The sequence below is a fragment of the Callospermophilus lateralis genome, chromosome 7 (assembly GCF_048772815.1).
Source record: "Callospermophilus lateralis isolate mCalLat2 chromosome 7, mCalLat2.hap1, whole genome shotgun sequence".
NCBI lineage: Eukaryota > Metazoa > Chordata > Mammalia > Rodentia > Sciuridae > Callospermophilus > Callospermophilus lateralis.
Window position 1 is genome coordinate 133,740,103 of NC_135311.1, and position 20,404 is coordinate 133,760,506.

At 52.6% G+C, this 20,404-nt stretch overlaps 1 protein-coding gene across 1 annotated transcript in view; it reads right to left on the minus strand.

Annotated features, from left to right (window-relative positions):
- Nucleotides 1–20,404, minus strand: part of Fhad1 (forkhead associated phosphopeptide binding domain 1) — a 113,006-nt gene that overhangs the window by 52,385 nt on the left and 40,217 nt on the right. The window contains exons 5-10 of the mRNA XM_077109975.1: nt 18,146–18,382; nt 12,885–13,008; nt 9,649–9,779; nt 7,441–7,530; nt 6,159–6,263; nt 1,215–1,322 (exon numbers count right to left, since the gene is read on the minus strand). Of these exons, the coding sequence (XP_076966090.1) occupies nt 1,215–1,322; nt 6,159–6,263; nt 7,441–7,530; nt 9,649–9,779; nt 12,885–13,008; nt 18,146–18,382 (795 nt within the window). The remainder of the gene's footprint in view (nt 1–1,214; nt 1,323–6,158; nt 6,264–7,440; nt 7,531–9,648; nt 9,780–12,884; nt 13,009–18,145; nt 18,383–20,404) is intronic.

A 20,404-nucleotide genomic window follows, 5' to 3' on the forward strand; every position in this document is an offset into this window, starting at 1 on the left:
GGGCGGCGGAGGTGGGTGTGTGTGGAAGGGCGGCTGGGTGTGAGGACCCTGGAGAACTGTGCTTGTCATCCTTTCCAGGCAGGTCACAGGCCTCTGGGAGTGTGATGAAGGACTGGTGGGCCCTCCGTCCCAGAAACAGAAAAACAGGCGCGTATTGGGGTGTGGATGTGAACGTCACCTCTGGACACGTGAGGTGGGCCCTGGGGCAGGGGCTGGGCCTGGAGGCTCTCACCTCCTCCGGGGGTCGGCCCGTGGGTGGCGTAGACTCAGGGGGAGGGACCTCCGTGGAGGAAGTGGGCCCCTGGGGTGTGCCTAGGAGGGTGTATCTTCCCCCACTTCCTCCCTCTCTGCTTCCCGGCTGCCACGGCTGACAGCTTTCCTCCTTCACATCCTTCCACCATGATGGCCTGCCTCACCTCAGGCCCAAAGCAGTGGAACTGGCCAACCATGGACTGAATCCTCTGAAACCATGAGCCAAATAAGTCTCCTTCTACGTCCTTTTGGCAGCACTTTGGTCACAGTATTGGAAGACTAGCGCCACACACAGAATGTTCTGGGGGTTCCCTGGAACGCTTGCCCTCAGGAGGCACCTCTGTTGGAAGTGCGGAGGTCTCTGCCCTGGGTGGGTCATGTTCTGGGGGTCATGCCCTCTGGTCCTGGGTTCCAGTTTGCCTCCCTGAGCCTTTGGTGAAGCCTCCTCTGGTGGTCTGGCCCTCACACCTGTGCCCTGTGTACCAAGAGGGCCCCGCCAGCCATCCTGGGCCTGAGCATTGGAGAAACGGTGCCTCCTACCCGGCCGTGTCAGGCCTGCTCACCACCCTGTCCAGCACTGTCTCCATCTCGCACGGACTTTGGATGCTTGGGGTTTACTTTATTAAGAGAAGTGGCGTCTCCTTATGGACACTGAGACACTTGCTGGGGACTGGTCAGGACTCGGGGTGAATGTCCTAGAGATACCCTGGGGCCAAGGGGCCTGGGCAGGTGTGGAACCAGGACTGGCTGCTTGGCCCGAGTCTTGGGTCTCTGCTAGAGAGGGGTCTTCCTTCAAGAGAGAGCTCCCCGGCAACAGCCACCCAGAGGAGCAGCCACAGAGGCCACTGGTCCCGAGGCCCCCAGGAATCAGGCCCTGCCACCTCCTCTCGCCCCACCTGCCCCCTGGGTGCAGAGGACTGCAGGGAACCGGGCCAGAGATGGGGGCGGTGGAGCACGCCTACCTGACCTACTGCCCTTTCCAAATTGACCTTAATCAGGCTCTCTCTGTTCCCCATTTCTTGCAGCTGAAGCAGTTTCTTTCTGGAGTCCTCCTGAAGTTTCTCTTCCACCTGAAAGGGTGAGGAAAGCCTGTGTCTGGGGCCCATGTGGCTCTAATGCACCCTGGGGAGGCTCCACTAGGAGGTCTAATGGCCTGAGTCCCTCAGGGGCAGAGGGACAGCTGCAGCCCATGCAGGGGTGAGCGCTATCCCCTGGGACAGGGAGCAGGCTCTGTGCCTTGGGCTTCACTGTTTGTCCTGCCCCAGACCCCAATCCCTCATGGTCCCTGTGCCCTCAGGAAAGCCACACCGCTGGTCCATGGCTACAGTGTCCTCACCTGTCGGAAGGGGACGGTGGTATGGAGCGCCTTGCAGGGTTACTGCTGGTTAAGGACCGTTAGAAAGCTCTGGCCCTTCGCAAGGGCTCGGCAAGTGTGTCAGGAGTGGTTGTGACTTGTAAGAGGGGCCTGGGGACACACTATGTGGCATCATGCTAACATCCTCAGTAACGGGCCCACGGGGGATTGACCAATGCTACTGTTGGGTTTACTTATAAGTATTTGCCATGAACTTTAAGCACTTCGCCCGTGGAGACGCTCTGGGTGGCTGGCTGAGCACTGGCTGGTGGAGAATCGCAGCCCGCAGAGGAGGCACTTGCTCTCGGCTCCCCACGGCTCCCTTGACTGGGAGGGGAGCCTGGGAGTGTTCGATGCTGCCCTCTGCTGGCCGTCAGGGGACCCTGCAGCCTCTCTATTGGGTTTTGAATAGTATCTGCTTTTTGAGCACCTGCGGCGGCACAGGGCCCTGGCGCTACTCAGATAGGAGGCAAATGCTAAGTGAAAGGATTTGTGCTGAAGCAACTTTGCAAACCATCTGTCAGGAAGCTGGAGGCGGGGACAGAGGCAACGAAACCCCAGACAAGCCTTTCAGAGCCTTCCCGTGAGCGGCGTGGGCTCTGAGGGCAGGGGCAAGGGATGCCGTCCTGACTTCTGTGTCAGAGGCATCGAGGCCATGCCTGGCCTTGGAGGTGCTGTGTGCCCCTCATCTTAGCCGTCCTCAGCTGCCACCCTGCTCCAGCTCTACCTCCCAGTGTCCCCAAGCCTGTCTGTGCTGTCCCCCATGTCACTAACAGAGCCACAGAACATCAGTGCATTCGGTCAGCAGAGATTTACTGTGCTCCTGCCTCAGGCCAGGCCCTGAGAACCTCCCTCCTGCATTTCCTTCCAGCATGTTCTTCAGTGTGCTGGGAGGGTCCACCAGGCGGGAGCAGCCCTGTCTGGGAGGACAGTCTTCTAGGTGCAGGTGGCTATGTGACATGTGTTTTGGGCACACTGGGGTTTAAATACCCTTCTTGATCAGAGGAGATATTGCATTTAGAATTTTATTTAAAAATAAGTGCAATTTTATTTTAAAATAGGACTATGGAGGAATTGAATTGTAAACTTTATTTAACATAAAGTCTCAATAGTTACCACAGAAACTGGAGCCAGACGGACCTGGCTCCTGTCCTGGCTCTGCCCCTTACCGACTGTGTGGCTTTGGGCCACTTCACTGTGGGTCATCTCATCCCTTGCTCCCTCGTTCGTAAGACAGACAGATACTTCCTAGGTCATAGAGCTGGTGTGAAGACGAGAAGTGTTTGGCATGGTGCCGAGGACATGGGACATCGGAGCTGTCATTTCCACCATTATAATTAATCACAAATGTAATCACGTCAATCCTTGTTCAAAGGCCTTCAGAAGCTTTTCACTCCAAATGCCAAGCTCCAAAATGAGATTTTGGAAGCCAAGGACTCAAGAAGCCCAGGGAATTCCAAATAAAGCAAATAAAACATGAATCCACACCTAGAAAAACTACACAAAACTGCTGTAAGTCGAAGGAAAAGAAATCTTAAAAACATCCCAAGATTACACAAAGGCATGATTTTCAGGTTTATAAAAGCTCACTTCTATATGGGGACAATGGGAGCCAGGAGACAGGAGAGTGACACACCTGAAGAGAGCAACTGCCAACACAGACTCAAATCTCAGTCAAAGTATCTTCCAAGGTTGGAGGATAAAATGGGTGTTTTCTTTTTCTGTCTCTCTCTCACACACAAACACACACACAAACACACACACAAACACACAAACACACACACAAACACACACACATGCACTTGCAGATGCCTAAGAGAATTTGTCACCAGCAGAGCCATACTGAAGGAAAACACGACAGGACACTCTTTAAGCAGAAGAAAAACTGTCCCACGTGAGCCACCTGACATGTAGAGAAGGCACAGCTAATGCACAGATTTGAACGTGGACTCTACAAAAACACTGTCAATGTCTTCTGGGGTTTCAAATGTAGAGGGAAGTTTAGAAAATGCAGACAGTGGATGTGAGTCTGCATGGTGTCACTGTCTCAGGCCCTTATGTCATCAAGGAGGCAGATTCGTCAGGGAATACTGGGTTTGGCAAGTTGAAAGTGAACGCTGCGATTCTTAGAATAACCTCTAGAAGAACAGTAAAGGGAGAAAACACTCACTAAGTATCCAGATTTTGCTGGGGTATCTTACTGTTACTAAAAGAAGAGGGAAGGGGTGAAAATTTTCTAAGCTCAGGTAGGGGAAAAATGAAATAATAAAACCCTATCAGCTCACAGGAGGCAAAAGTGGAGAGAAAAACATCATAGCGTAAGCGGTACAACTGGCACTGAGCAAGACAATAAATTTAAATGCAATATACCACGCAATTACATTATACACAAATGCACTCACAGACGAAGATTGCCAAACTGGGTTTTGTAAAAAAAATCTATATGCTTTTAACAGGAGACAAATCTAAATTTTAAGAATGATCGATTGAAAAAGTGAAAAGAAATATTTATGAAACTCTAAAAAAAGAAATCCAGTGTAGCTGATGGAGCTATATTAATGACAAAGTGCACTTTAATGGAAAAACACTACTAGAGAGAGATAGAGTCATCTCATGATGATCACAAGGTTCATCAAACAGAAAGTATTAAAATGACAAATCCATATGCACCTAGTAATACAGACTCAAAATATACAAAGCAAAAATTGGCAGCATTAAAAAAAGAAATAGACAAATCCACAATAATGATGTGATTTAAAAATATGCCATCTCTCAATGACTAACAGACCTATAGATTACAAAATCAATAAGAGAATTTCAGTTTTGAACATCATTGGTAACCTTGATTTAATAAACACATAGAATATAGAATACTGTATCCAAAGAATGCGGAATGCACATTTTTTCAAGGGCATATGTGGAACTAATATTGACCACATGAAGGTTATAAAGCAAGTCTTAATATGGAAGGTTTGAACTCACAGAAGATATTCTCTGACCACCATAATTAAGCTAGAAATCAAGAGCAAAAAGGTAATCATAAAATAATCTTCATATGCTTAGAAATTAGGAAATAACCTCAAGATAACACAACTCAAAGAAGATATCACAATGGGAATTGGAAAAGACTTTGATTTAAATAATAATAAAAATGTTATATACTAAAACTTGTGGAATGTAGTCAAAGCCTTGCTTTGAGGAAAATTCATAGCTCAGGGAAAAGCCAGTGATCTAATAGCTTTTTATGTTTCCAATTTCTAAAACTCTTTTTGAAATTATTTTTGTCTGTATTTCTTCTTTTCTGGGTAAGTTCTACAAATATGATTTTATTCATCAAAAAGTTTTTCTGATTCCTATCAAATTCTTACCAAGCATAGCTTTGCCCTTGTATATTTTATTCTATGGCTCTCATTTCTACCAAGACTATATTTTCCCAAGATTATACTTTGCACATCTAAACTTTTTTGATAATATTTTGTTCTTTTCTCAATATTTAGTGAATATCAAACTTTACTCTGTGTTTTTCACTGTTGGTTTTATTCTGTGTTGTTTCTATTTACATGTACTCAACTTTGCAAGTTTCAGTATCACTGAGATGAGATTTTCAGACTGCTTCTTGTCTAGTACGCATTCTAGCTTGTGAAGTTTTAATGTTTCAGCATTAAAACTTTATGCACCTAGTAATACAGACTCAAAATATATAGAGCAAAAATTGACAGCATTAAAAAAAGAAATAGACAATCCACGATAATGACGTGATTTAAAAATATGCCATCTCTCAATGACTAACAGTTATATTAAGTAAAAACTGGAGAAAACACTGGGGTATTTGTTTTCATTTCTCAGATCCTCCTTGAGCAAAATCCTCTCAGAGTTTTCCTGTCATTTGATTTTGTTCTTAAAATGTTCTTGGTTTTCTTAGTGACAACTGTCCTCTCATCAAATAAAGTAGATGATTCAGGTGGAGAGCAGAGAGCTTCCCACCCAACCTCAGGATCCTCACAGTTATTTCCAGTTTAGATTTTTTAAAAACATTTGTGATCCATAGGACACCTTAACCCTGTCCAAGGTGGTCACTCCCCATTGTGATCGCCAGGTCATGGTGGAAATGTCCTCCACCCGTGCAGCCTAGGACAGTGGCACCAGCCAGGGGAGCTGTCAATGTGGGTGGTGCAACTGGGAAGCTGAATTGTTTGATTTACTTTTAGTTGACTTAAAATTCAAATGGCCCTGTGTGTCTGGGGTGCTCTGGGGCAGAGGGCACGAGTCTAGAGTGTGCCAGGAAGGTTTTCTCTGTGAGGAGCAACGTGAAATCCAGGAGGACCTAGAGGTGGGGGTAGTTTTGGAGGACAGGCTGGAGCAGTGGTCACACAGGGACTGTGGGAGTCAGAGCTGGGTTCGAGTCCTGCCATGTCTAGCTCCTGGGTGAACCCGGAGCTTCTGTACCTCTGTGTGTCTCATCTGGAAAGAGGGGCCAATACCAGAGTCCACCACACGGGGTCGCTGTGAGGAGCACCTGGCCTGAGTGCTCCCACTGTCCCTGGCCACCTACCTTGCTCTTTTCCCGCAGCGTCTTATAGATCATGCTCTGCTCAGAACAGTTCTTCCTCAGCTCCTCTCTCAGCATCTTCATTTCTTTCTCCATGTCTTGGATTTGCTGAAAGAGTTCCAACCACAGAGGGGTCAGCTCACCCTCTGACTGAAGGTCCAAGCCCGGGGACCCCTTTCACTGGGCCCACCGCGGGGCCAAGCCTGCTGGGTTAGCTTGCTTAATCCCGTCTCTGGGTCAAAGTACCAGGTCTGCAGGCAAAGTGGACTTTATTTTCAGTTAATATATTAAAAGAGATGCATGATGGTGCTGGGGTTGTGGCTCCGCGACAGAGCGCTCGCCTAGCACGTCTGAGGCCCTGGGTTTGATCCTCAGCACCATATAAAAATAAAAAAATAAAACAAAGGAATTGTGTCCAACTACAACTAAAAATAAATATTAAAAAAAGAGAAGATGCGTGAGGAAAATAGTTTGTTTCTCTTGGCAATTGGCAGAGATGGCGAGGGGGACAATACAGACACCTGCCGACTCATTAGAATCCCGTCTCTGGGGCAGGGGTTCTAAATGTCTCCGTTGGTCCATTGTCGTTCTACACAATGGCGGGGCTCATCCTGACAAGTGCCTGGAATATAAATGGGGTCTGTTTTTGAGATTGGTCCAAATAAAGGCCAACTGGAGGAACAGAGCAATGAAAAGTTTCTTCCTTCTCTCTTTCTCTATTTGAGGCAGAGCCGCGTCCCTGGCATGGAGAGGAGCAAGTGTCCTGTGTTCAGGGCGTGTGCTCGCCAGCAAATGGGCTGGGGAGGCGCCAGGGGTGTGGGTGTGCAGGGAACAGACATTTTAATAATGTTCTTTTTCACAGGTGCCTTCTATTTTTGTTTTTTGTTTTTTATGAATTGGTATAAAATTGATGTATTTAATCAAAATACCTAAGGAAGGAGTTTGTGGCCCCAATGCTGCCCGTGGCTGGGGTCGAAGTGAAGTCAGGGGATGTCAGAGTGGGGATCGCAGGTCCAGGGCTGGGAACTGGAATGCACTTCCAGCGGCCGTGTGGGGCCACCTGGCCGGCCCTCCTCAGGGCAAACCCACAGGGAGATAAAGCCAACTGCTCAGAGAATCCTGGGACAGTGTTTTCCGTGGTTTCCTTGCCCATCTCTTTGCTGGGCTAGAGCAGCTAACGCACAGCCCTGGGCCCTGGGCTGTGATGGACCCAGGACCCCCCAGAACCCAAAGGTCCAAGTCTAGCTCTTCTGGGTGCACCCCCGGATGAGGAAGCTCGACTCACGCTTTTGCAGTGTTTTAACTCTCTCTCTTGGGCTTCTCTGTGCTCCTTCTGGGAACTTTCCTTTTTTAACTCTTCATTCAGTGCCGAGCACTGTGGAGAAAGGGGACAGCAGAGAAGGAGGCCAGTCATGGGTGCAGAGGCGCACGCCTGTCCTCCGATGGCTCTGGAGGCTGAAGCAGGAGGATCACAAGTTTGAGGCCAGCCTCAGCAATTAGCAAGGCCCTGAGCAACTTACAGAGACCCTGTCTCAAAATAAAAAAGGGCTGGGGATGTGGCTCCGTGGTTAAGCACCCCTGGGTTCAATCCCCAGTACCAAAAAAAAAAAAAAAAAAAAAAAAAAGGAAAGAAAAGAAAGAAAGAAGAAAAGAAGAAGAAAGAGGCCAGTTTGGGCCACGTGGGGTGCTTGCGGCTCCCAGGGCCCCTGTGTGCCCCGAAAGCCTGTGTTCCCTGCTATTCTAATCCAGTGCCTGAGGAAGAGTGGCTAAGCTCTTTTTAAAAAGCCAGAAATCCAAATCACAAGAAAAATCCAGCTTTGGGAAGCTGGGTTCAGAAATGCGTGTGGATGCCCTGAGGGACCACCGCTGGGCTGGACGCTCTTAGCTGTGGCTTAGATGCGTCTCAGCGCTTGGTGGGGGCAGCATTTGGAAGCAGGCTGTGGAGCAGAAGGGAGCAGCGCCTTCTTTCTGACCCGGCCATTCTGCGTGAGGAGGGCCGCAGGCGGGGCCTGGACCAATCAGCCAAACTGAAGGTGAAGGACGTCCTGCCGTGTTCTCAGCACCAGTGGTGGAAGGAAGGAGGGAGGGAGGGAAGAAAGAAGAAAGAAAGAGAAACGTGTGCAGCAACAGAGGGTGCTCGTCACAGTGTGCGCTCGCTGGAGAACCTTCCGGAGCTCTTAAGACCAGTGACAACATGTGGAAAAACGGGAGGTGTTTCAAGTTCACCGACACATGCGTGATGTGAATTCACTATAAAATTCTGGTAACTTAGAAACAAGACGGAGAGAAGATACACTAAAATATTAATATCTCTTTTTAGTATTATCTACTCCTTTTTTTTTCTAAAATGAACACACATGACACATGCAATTTTTTAAAACAGGCATCAAGATCCTGATGTCTTTCGTCACGAGGAGCCCGGTGCTAAGGGCAGCCTTGGGCGAGAGAGCTCTGAAAGGGGAGACGGGGACAAAAGTCACCCAGATGCCCTCAGGAGGCAGGAGAGCCCAGGGGGTCTGCCTCCCTGCTCCCTTCACCCTGATCCATCCCCCGTCCATCTGCTGCGGAGGAAGGGCTGCAGAGGGCTGGCGGGGCAGGCTCACAGCCGGTCAGAGCGGACACACAGTGGAAACAGCCTGGCTTCTCAGCTGCGTTCTGTCTCCCCCATTTCACCATGAGGCCGTGGAGGCTGCGCCAGTTCTAATAAAGCGATCCCGGATCGGAGCCTGGCCTGCTGCCAAGCCCCTGCTCTCCCGTCCCCAGCTCCAAGCTGGCTGCTGGACATGGCATTGAACAGAACAGGGCAGATCTGGTCCCGCCTTGGCGCCCACGCAGAGGGGGCCCGTGGATCCTGCAGCCTGGGAATCTGCTGGCCACCTGAGGTGAGCGCTCCCAGGCTTCACCTTGGCTTTCCAAAGTCGACAAGAAACACAAAGATCATACCCTCACGGACCTGGACTCTCCAGCCAGGACTGTGGGCAAAATCCAGAGTCAAAATCACCCTCGAATGTTCTGACCTGGCCCCCAGGTGGCTTCACCTAGAGGAATCCTCACCTGCATGGACGCCAGGGTGGAGGCGAGGCCCACGGGCGCCCTCTGCACACTGCGGGACGCTACTCTGCTTTGATCCCGCGTGTCAAATCCCAGATTTCCTCGCCCTGGAGCCACATGCTCGTAGGTGCGCTGTTTCGGGGGCAGGCAGACTAGTTTCTAAGGGGCGCTGGGGACGCGGCTGGGTTAGGATTCCTGTCTGGCTTATGCTGAGCTACTTGCCCGCGATTCTGTGACAAGCTGCGGGGGAACTCGGCCACCTCTTTTAGTCTTTGTTGGCGGAAAGGATTTTATGTCTGGGAGCAGCCGGTGGCCACCTCCTCATGTCCTTGGGCGCTGACCCGACCCCCCATGCAGAGAGAAGGCAGCGAAATTGAAAGCCAGGGCCCAGGCGAGAGCGAGCGTGTCCGGGACCCCGCCAGCGGCTCCGGCCACCACTCACCCTGGAGTTCAGGGCTTCGAGCTGGTGCTCCTTCTCCTTGTTCTGACTCCTCAGCTGATTCACCTCCTCCTTCAGCTGTTGAACTTGCTCAGTCCTCACCAAGATGTCTTGCTGCAAAGATGTCACCATTCCTGTAGAAAAAGGTCAAACAAGCAGTAAGGACAGGTGCCATCGCCATGGCCGTTGGCCAAGCTGAGGACGACCCCGGCACTGGGCAGGAGTCGCCTCCAAGGACTCAGAGCCGAAATGGGCTGAGATGGTGTCCACTGAGCATCACTGATGGTCTCGGGGGCAATCCGACAGCGTGGATGTCCCTGGGAGGCAGGAACCACGTGTGAGGGCCCTCGTGGGCATAGCCGCACCGTGGGCCTGGGGTGCAGGGCCCAGGGGAGGGAGGGGCTGAGAGAGACCAGGAGGCTGGCTGGGGTCAAAGGGTGCATCTTGGCGGCTGTGATGGGTGGGGGCACTCTGGTCCGAAACCTGCCTCTACCACCTCCTGGCCCAGGGGTCCTGACTGGGCTACCTTGACCCCCAGGCAGCTGTCTGTAGGTTTGTCAGGGTGGAATGAGATAATGGGGCTAAACGACACGGTGGAGCGGCCGACAGTGCTTGTACCCAGTACCGCGATGGTGGAGCGGCCGACAGTGCTTGTACCCAGTACCGTGATGGTGGAGCGGCCGACAGTGCTTGTACCCAGTACCGCGATGGTGGAGCGGCCGACAGTGCTTGTACCCAGTACCGTGATGGTGGAGCGGCTGACAGTGCTTAGCCAAGATCATTTGTAGCGGCAGCTTCCAAGGTGGCCAATGTTCCCTCCCTCCTAGGATTCATGCCCTTGAGCTGTCCCTCCCAGCCCAAGTAAGGTAACGGGGTGTGTGACCAATATAGTATCGTGGGAGTGGTGGGATGAGGCTTCTCGGGCTGGGTCGGAAAAGGTGAGTGGCTTCCTCTTGCTGTCTCTTGGATCACTTGCTCTGGGGAAAGCAGCTGCTGTGCTGACAGCCACATGGATCATTCTGGAAGGGGACCTGTGGGTGAGGAGACAGCAGCTCCTGCCCACATTGAGACCACAGCCTCCTGAGACCCTAAGCCAGAGCTGCATCACCCCGATTCCTGAGCCCCGAGCCTGGATGAGGTAACACGTGTTATTCTGCCACTCTTTTTCTGGACTAACTCTTAACCAATACACTATTATGTCACCACATTGAAGGAAAACGGGAGAAGCCTCGTGAGTGCGGTGGTGTCGGGTCGTCTGATGGCTCTTTGCTTGGAAGGACATTTGTCCCAGCTTTGTTGGTAGAGGTCATTCCGACAGGTCTATGCGATGAGAAACGATGTGATCCAGAATTTCATTTTAAAAATGAGCTTTGTCGGGGGACCCAGTAAGTGACTAAGAGACAGGCTGGTCCCTCCAGGGCCTGCCCGCGAGCTTGCAGGTGGGACCGGGAGGCCTTTTGGCTGGACCTAATTTGGCCTCACGACTGAGATTCTAGCTGATGCTCTGTGTATCCTGGACGTTGGGCAGGTGGACCGTTCTCAGGACTCACATGCACATGTCCGTCAGGGCCGACTCCTGGAGACTTCAGGGGACCCTCTGCAGATCTAGGGCTCTCTCTGGGTGGCCTCCTTCCTGGCACTCTGCCAGCAAACTCCAGCTGTGCCAGCTTCTCCGACTCCATCACTTCAGCTCAGGAGACCCTGGCTCTGCCTGGGCTCCTCTCCTGGCTGTGGTCTGTCCCCACTTGAGGAGCAGGCTGGGTCTCATCTTGCTTTGTCCCCGTCTCTGTAGGATCACTGTCATCTGCTTCATGGGGTCTGAGCTGTATTTTCTGATGTGGGATTTTTAAAAATTGTTTCAGGAAGGAGAGTAAATCTAGTTCCTGTCAGTCCGTCCTCCATCAGCCCTCTTATCATGGAAGGTGAGATTTGTGATCTGCTGTGCTGGCCTCCGTCCGCCTGGGTCCCTGAATGGCTACCATTAGTGAAGCCCCTACTCCACCAGGATGGGCCCAAGGCAGAAGTGGGAGATGAGTCTGCCTATTGTAAGCCACTGAGGCCTGGGGACTCTTTGTTACTGCAGCACAACCTAGCCTCGCTCTTCTTACCCCAGAGTGTGCCTTTGAAATCCCTGGAAGCCTGACCGACACAGGACAGACAGACAGACAGAGGCAGGGCCCAGGAGCTCCTCCTCCAGACTACAGGATGCGCCCAGCAGGGGTCAGAGGGCATTTCCCAGGAGGGAGAGCCAGAGGCCTGGAGGGGGATCTGTGGAATGAGTCGCAGGCCAGGCCGGCCCGGGGCACAGCCCTCAGGTCCACAGGACCAGGATTCACGTTTGGCTTGGGGTACAGCTAGGGCTGCGTTTCCTGCTGTGTCCAGGGTCCTTGAAGGCCATTCCTTGCTTTCTCACCCACGGATGAGATCACAAAAAGCTGCACTTGGGTCCCAAAATAGAGCTGGGAGCCATGGGGGAGTGGGACCAGGCATGTCCTCTACTCAATACGCGTGGCCTGGGCCCAGCCACACCGCCACAGACCCTGGGCCTTCCTGCTCCTGCCCTCTCTGCCCTCCAGCACCACGTCGCCTCCTTTGCAGCCTGGTTCTCCCTGAAGTGGGCTGGTTAAGGTCTGTTCTCTCCCCCAAATGTCAGCCCCGCAAATACAGCGATCACAGCCGGCGCTCAGGGCTTTCTGCCCAGCGCCAGAGCCGCACTGGCCCCGCAGGCGCTCAGCACATGTGTGGAATGAGCGAGCGAGTGGGTCCACTAAGCCGTGCTGCGCCCAGCAGGGGGGGACCCCTGGGACACCCTGGTCCTTCCTGCCTCTGCTGTCAGTGAGCAGAACATTTTCACTGTGCCCAAGGGCACGGGGCAGAAGGGGCCAGAGGCTCTGCCTTAAAGCCATGACCTCACCTCCTCCACTTTCTACTTTGCATTCACAAAACACAGGTTCGGGGGAGAGTGGGACCCACCCATGGTGTCCTGCATTCTCCCTGCTGAGGTCAGGGCTCAGCGGGCCTCTGCCCGAGGGATCACATTTGCTCAGACACTGACCGTGGGCTGCCTGAGCCTGGCTGCTCCAGGAGCTGGTGGGAAAGCAGACCTCTCTGGGGACAAGCTGTGACTCTCAGCTGTGCAAGGGCTGGGGATGCCCCGCTGCCTGCAAGCTCCGGGAGCCAGTGCAGTGGCCGCCTGGGCGGAGGAGGGCAGCTCTGACCGCAACTCCCAGGGGGCTCACCTGCCGTGATGGTGTGGTCCCTCTTTAAGTTCTCGCCCTCGTTCTTCAGGGATGTGATTTCGGAGTTCCGCTCGGACAGCGTCTTGCACAGCATCTGGCTGTAGCCTTTCTGAAGGACTTCGATCTGCAGAGGAGGCGGCACACACGTCAGAGGGCGCAGCCCAGGACCAGGACACTGGGGTTTCCCCAAAGCTGGACGGGATTCCCGTCGCTCGGGGGCAGGGTGTCGGGGAAGCCAGGCATTTTAGTTTTGATGCGTGGAAGGGAGAGGGAGGCCGGCTCCTGCAGTGACCGCCACGTCATACGTGGTCAACACATGATCTTGTCTCGGTGCCCACAAAGGGGAGGGAGCCTCCTGAACATGGGTGCCCGCGCCCTGTGGGCTCTCAGCACAGGCTGGATGGGGGGGGAGCTCCGGAGAGGGGGGTGGGTGATAAAGTCAGTTCCCTGCAGGGACAAGAAGGCAGGAGAGAGGATAGGAAAGAGGATCTTGGAGAATGGGATCCCCCGCAGATACTGAAGCTCCAGGCCAGAGTGTGTTTTTATTTTATTTTGTCAGCCTGGCTGGAAACCCCCATCCCCTGCGCGCACGGGGGACACCCCCACACTCTGCTGTACCCCCAGCTCCCTCCACTTCCTCTCATTGGCCAACCCCAAGGAGTTGTTCTGAACCCAAGCAATTCTTTTATCTTAAGGAATGAGTGCAGGTCAATCTCAGGTTAACACATTGAACCATCCGTTGTGGGAAGAAGAACTCAGGAGCGCACACTCAGGAGAGGCTTCTCAGTGAAGGCTCAGCTCCTGAGACATGGGCGCCCTCTGCAGAACCCCTCCCGGGCCACGGGGCCCTCCCAGCTGCCTTCTAATAAGTCAGCTACTGGAGTCCACCTCTGTCACTCTGTCCTTTGGGCGTGTGGGACAAGAACCCCTCGGGGCTCACATGACCCTCTTACAACAACGCAGGCTCGGGACACTCCCGAGCTCCGAGGCCCCTGGCACACACTGCACCTTTCGCAGAGCCTCCTGGAGGATGCGGCATCCTCTTTCCGTTTTCCAAGTGCGCAACGGGGACGTGAGGGGTGGGTCGCTGGCTGGGGTGCCCACAGCCCGACAGGGTGAGTTCTGGCTCAGAGCCAGTCTTCAGGTGTGGGCCCCAGGGCTTGCCATCTTCTCCCTGCCCCCGGGACCCAGCGTTGAGGGCTGGGGGCCAGAACGCACAGCTCAGGCTGGGCCACCTTCTGTCCTGATGTGGCCACTTTCAGGCTGTGTGAACATAGGGTGGACGCTGAGTCCCGTTGTCTCCTTCTGTAAAGCTGCAACGGTCCCGATCCCACTGGATTGTCAAAAGCATGGTGACAAGTGAGTACCTGTGAAAGTCCCCAGAGCTCGCGGAGGTTAGCTATGGTTACTCCACGGTGCGATTGCTTCAGCCTCTCGTCTGTCTTGAGGAAGGAAGGTGGACGGACATGATTTTGCGTGCATTTGCAAGCCTTGTCTAGACTCCCTTCAACACCAGCGTGACTGCTGTGAGGGGAAACTTAAGAATCCTTGATATTTACCGCGCGGTGTCAGGGCCTGGCTTACAGAGGGTCAGGGAGGCTCAGGGAATGCTGCGAGGGTGTGCCACGCCTGGCCACCAGATGGCGCTCACAGCCCTCGGTCCGGGCTTCTCCCTCGAAGCACGAGGTCATCGCTGGTGGCAGACTGGCAGTCTGACAGTTTATATGGATCGTTTCTGCACCACGGTGGTTTGGATCTACGACTCCTGGGGAAGCTGCACTTTCTTTTTCTATGGGGCATCTGAGACACCGGAGAAGGGGTGTCTGCCAGAAGGGGGAGAATGAGCTGCTCTATGCCCCGCCATCCCCAGGATACACGTTAGCACGTTTGTGCTTTGAAAATGTCAAATGAAAAAAAAAATCCATCTCTCTGTTCTCTGTGAGGGAAATGCAACTGTCCCATTAAAGATACTTGGAATTTTAAAACAGAAGTGCTTCTAGATCTCTAGATCTTCTGTGTGCAGCATACTGCAGGCACTGTGCAGAGAGGAGCTCACAGATGGATGGGTAAGGATGTCCCTTAAAGAGCTCAGTGCTGTCGGGCCCCGACGATATTTCAACCTAAGTAGCAGAGCTGTCGGATTTCAGGTTGCAGGGAAACTCCGAATAGTTTTCAAACCTCTTTATTACTTTGATTACAAAATAAACATCCATATTGTCTCTAATTGGCAGAAATCCCAAGATGTTGATTGCCCATTATGCTGGGTAAGGGAACCGGCATCGGATTGTAGGAGAGCTCATGGTGCTGGGAAGAGCAGTGCTTTGAGGTAACAACCCGCCTGCTAACTCGCCCAGGTGGCTCCGACGGCGAGGCGGCATTGTCTAGGGGTACTGTAGCAGCTACAGGGCCTTTGAGAGCAGATCACTGAGCACGTGCTCTGGGGGCTGGGGAGAATGTGTAAGTAATCAGAATAATAGATCATAATCACAATAATGGATCAAACTGCCACGGGGTTTATGCTTCTGGCTGAAAGTTCTGCTGGCAATAGAATATTTGAGAGCTTAAAATGTGTATAGAAAAACTCATTTGGATTCAAACCAACTACATTCTCTAGTTCAGAGACGCTAGCTATAAAATATTTTCTTGGATCTGAGTAAGGATCAAGGTGGAAAAAGAAGGCAAGAGTGTGATAAATCAGAGTAATTATTTCTAGGTAATTTTTTGGTGAAAGAGTTTTTTTTTTTTGAACTCAGGGGCACTCGGCCACTGAGCCACATCCCCAGGCCTATTTTGTATTTTATTCAGAGACAGGGTCTGAGTTGCTTAGTGCCTTGCTGTTGCTGAGGCTGGCTTAGAACTTGCGATCTTCCTGCCTCAGTCTCACGAGCTGCTGGGATTATTTTATAGATATGACTGGTCACTTAAATAATGCTCCAAATGTAACCTGCTGATGGAGACTCAAAAATAGTGAGGATGAGTCACCCTGTCCATGTGCCTGGACAAGGCTTTGCTCAGGAAGCTGTGAAATAGGAGAATTACTGAAAGTATTGTTCTTCATCCAATTGTTGAAGTGGGCTCCGATCAAGAGACAGAAGCTCGTGGATGAAACAACTACATGTCAACGTAGCTATCCGAGGTGGCAGCTCCTACAGGACCTGCTATGTTCATTATTCTTTCAAACGTAGGTCCAAAGGAGAGTCATTCTTTTATTTAAATATTAGAGCATGTATTTGTTTACTTGTTTATTCTGTTTCCTTCATTGGAACACATGTTAGTCAGCTTTCTGTTATTGTAAGAAAATACTGGAGATAACAAACTTAAAAAGAAGAAAGGTTTAATTCTGCTCATAGGGTCAGAAATTCCGGTGCATGATCAGTTGGCCCTAGTTCTTTGGGCCTGTGGTGAGGCAGCATACTATGGGGGGGACACGTGGAGCAAGCTGCTCACCTTATAGTGGAGGTGAAGAAAGAGGAAGGGGCCAAGATCTCAACATCCCCTTCAAGGGTCCCCAGTGACCTAACTTCCTCCCACTAGGTCCCACCACCTAAGGGTTGAGCACTTGCCATAGCACCACAGGCTGGGGACCAAGCCTTCCACACAGGGGCCCCTGGGGACTTTGAATGTCTAAACTATCACAGAGCAGAGTGAGGGAAGGAGGAGGTCATGCGGGCCTTGTTCCTGCTGGACTCCCAGAGCCCAGCAGAGGGCGGGGACTATTGTCTAAATGAACAAATGGATGAGTCCACACCCTTGTCTGCAGGAGGCGCGACCCAAGACCCCAGCAAAGCCTGGAGCCTGTGTGGCGCTGCGCCTGCGCACCGACGATAAATGTCAATTAAAGTCAGGAGCTCCACCGTGATGACCAACAGTAAAACAGAAGCTCTGTGATGACGGGCTCCCGTCGAGGTATTCAAACTTACACGAATTTTTCATTTAGCATTTTCCGCCCGTCGTTGACGCTGGGTCACCGACTCCGGGGTCGGTGGCTGTTGTCATTACCGTCTGGGGGTGACTGGGCCCAGTGCTGGGCCTTGAGGAGCTTCCCACCCAGTAAGAGGCCCCTCCACCACGCCCGGCCGCGTCCTCCCAGGCCCCACTCCAGGGCTGAGACGGAGGCCCTGGAGCTGGGTGGAGGGGGAGGCCGCGCAGGGAGCCGCGGGAGGGCAGGCAGCCGCGGTGGCTGAGTTCTTTCTCGTGAACGTTGTTGAGATACAATTTTTCTGCAAAATCGATGACTACTGTTTTTTAAAAGGGAAGTTGGATCAAGTGTGCAGAGAAAGGAACAAGCCTGGGAGATGGACAATCCGGGCCGAGGGGGCCGTCGGCTGGACTTCCCCAAAAGAGGGCCAGTGATGGCCTCTAGGCCTTTAGGCTGTGGTAAAAGGCCTCTGGCCTCTGTGTTTGGAAGGCAGGCGGCTCCTGCTCTCCACCTTGGCTAACAGCCTGCAGGCCTTTTCGGCTGGGGCTGGATGGGTATGAGGGGCAGTCACCGCCACCTCCAACTTGCTGTGCAAGCTCTGGGCAGTTCCAGGGCATCTCTGGGCTGGCCTCAGTCTCCTCATCTGTATAGTGGATGTGTCAGAAGTTTAAATAAGTCATGCTCCTAAGCCCTTTGTACTCGAGCTTGCACACAGGTAGTGCTCAATAAGTGCTGTGCTGGGAGCCATCAGCCAAGTAGGTATGACAATTTCCTTGCCAGCGTACCCCCATGTTTCTTTAGTGGAAGGACTCATGGAAATAGGACATTTTGCAGGACATTGTATGTAAGGTGACCTTGCTCAAGGACCAGGGCGGATCCGTGTTTAGGGTGTTCCCCCTTTAGAAAAGGGCGTATCCTGCTGCTGAGTTCCTCTTGAGTTCTTAGGGTCAGACAGTATTTTTGGGAGACAGAAGCCCATGGGTAGTGGATTGGGGCAGCGTGTGGATTTGGGCAGAGAACATGGATTTCCCCAGAACGTGTTTGTAGACGGCCGGTGTGAGTTCGGGAATAAAGAATTGCTGTTTGAATCTACAAGCTGTGTGGAGACTCGTGATTTGTGCCCAGCCAGAGACTGCGGCAGTGCTGTATCATCGTTACCACGCTGGGAAGCTGTGGGGCCCCTGCTCCCTGTGGATTTCAGCCCCTCACTCCAGGTAGCACCAAGCACCCCCCACCCCCAGCTCCCTGGGCACTTCCTCTCCGTCCGTGCTGCCTGGACTCCATCTGGCCTGGGAACGGTCACCCTGCGGTGTGACTCTGACCCACCTGTCCCGAGACCCACCTGCTGCTTCAAGCTCTGGATCTCCTTCTGCTTGTCGTCCGCGCCCTCATCCAGACACTCGAACTTGTGCGCGGTGCCCCTGTCGCCCTGCCTGCTGGCCACGCTGTCCAACAGCTTCTGGCTGAGCTCGGCCACCTCGTTCTGCAGGTTGGCGATCACCGCGTCTTTGTATTTGGATTCGATCTCAAAATCCGCGAGGCGGCTGATCTCTCTCCCCAGCAGCAGAATGATCTCATCCTGCGGGAAGCAGATGGGAGTGGAGCCCATTTTAAAAACAAGAAGAAAAATTGGGTTCAATCCCCCAGCACCTCAAAAAGGAGGAGGAGGAGGAGGAGGAGAAACAGGGCATCAGAAAGGAGGCAGGAAGGCGAGGGTGGGAGGCGGGCAGCGGGGTCTCGGTCACTTGGAAGCTTGGTAAAATGACACAGCTGTGTGCAGCGTCTCAGTGGATGCCACACCTCAAAGGTGCTGGGACCTCCTTCCTCTGAAACTAAACTTCCCTGTTGACAACAGCCGGGCCACTGGGGAGCGTCTGGGCCAGAAAGTTCTTTTATAGTTTTTGGAATAACTCACCAGGTGTCTGTCTGGCACACGGGGACCTCACAAAGATGATTAGGAAAATGGCGCCTGCTCAACTGTAAGGAGGGCTGATTCTTTTCTTTCTTCTTCTTCTTTTTTTATTTTTTGGTACCAGGGATTGAACCCAGGGGCGCGAAACCCCTGAGCCAAATCCCAGCCCTTTTTATCTTTTCTTCTGAGACAGGGTCTTGCAGAGTTGCCTACGGCCTCGCTAAATTGCTGAGGTTGGCCTTGAACTTGCGATCCTCCTGCCTCAGCCTCAGGGATGACAGCGTGGGCCCCCAGCCCAGCAGGAGGATTAGTTTTTAATTGAAAAAATAAGACGTTCTGAATCTTCCTTGCTCCTCGTCCCTCTCCCGTGCTCCCTGCCTCTTTTGTTTTCCACAGGAAAATTCATTCCAAGTAGCTGGGTCAGGAAGGGAACGAGGGGAACAGCGATCTCTTTGTGTGGATGTTGGAACGGGAGCAGATTGCTGGCAGGGTCACCCCAGGTGTGATTGAGCCTGTCTTCCGTTTCTCCCGAGGAGAAGGCACAGTGGCCAAATAATTTGTTAGGTTTCCCAAAAAAGGGTAAAAACCCCCCAAAATTCCCCAAACTTCTCACCAGAAGTCATCAGTAAAACGCCAGGAAGACTGAAAGGAGGAAGCCCCAACCCAGAGACAGCCTCACACGCAGCTGCAGGATTTCTGATGCGTCACTTTAAAAGAGGCTCCTTTCCCTCCCGCCACCTCCCATGGTGCAGACTCCGGCCAGCCCTCGGCCTTTGGGGCCAGGAGTGAGCCCCTGGACCCCAGCTCCCTGGCCTGGGAGGGGCAGGCAGGTTGCCCGGCATGTTGACTGCTGCCAAGCCTCTTTCTCTTGAGTCTTGGAGAGTGATTGTGGCAAAGTTTCAGGGACAACAGATCCTGTGCTCCTGAGTCCCCTGCTGTACCTGAGTCTCTGTGCTCAGTAGGTACTTATTCATTATTCATGCAACAAAGATTTATTGGGCACCTACTGTGTGCCAAGTTCTGTGCTGGGCACCGGAGTATGAGGAGGTCTTGGGGGTGTGGTGGAAGCCTCTCTGGTGAGGACCTGTGCCCCGCCCATGTGGCCTTGGCGGGAGTCGGCCCTGCGCTGTGCTACCTGCCTCACCTCGGGGCGCTCTTGTGCCCCAGGCTGGTCCATTCAGGCTTTCTCAGGGATTCTGTGTTGTTTACAACAGGAAGAGGGTCCTGCTTCCTTTGGGGCCCTCACCTGCACATTTACAGGCCTGAGTGTGTCTGCAGTCATCTTGTCCACTACAAAGAGCCACCTGCTAGAGGAAGCCACACTGCGAGGGACCCAGGGCACAGTTCCGATGGCACTGTTCGAGCTGCTAGGCCTTTGACTTTCCAATAAGATCAGCCAAAACGTGCTCCCCCACCGCCGGCTGAGCCAGTGTGTTTACTTCCACTTGAACTTGAAGAAATGGCGGAGAGCGTCAAAAGCTCTCAAATAAGGAAAATCAGAAATGGGTTTGCGTCATCTCCAGCTTAACAGCCACCGTGGTTAAAAGTGTGACGAACATCCTGCGGCCATTTCCCCTGCCCCAGGGCTGGACCGGCTCTGTGACTTGCTTTGACCCACACAACGCAGTGGACGGACCTCAGGGCACCAGCCACCGGGCCACCAGCTGTTTCTATATTTCATTTAGAGAC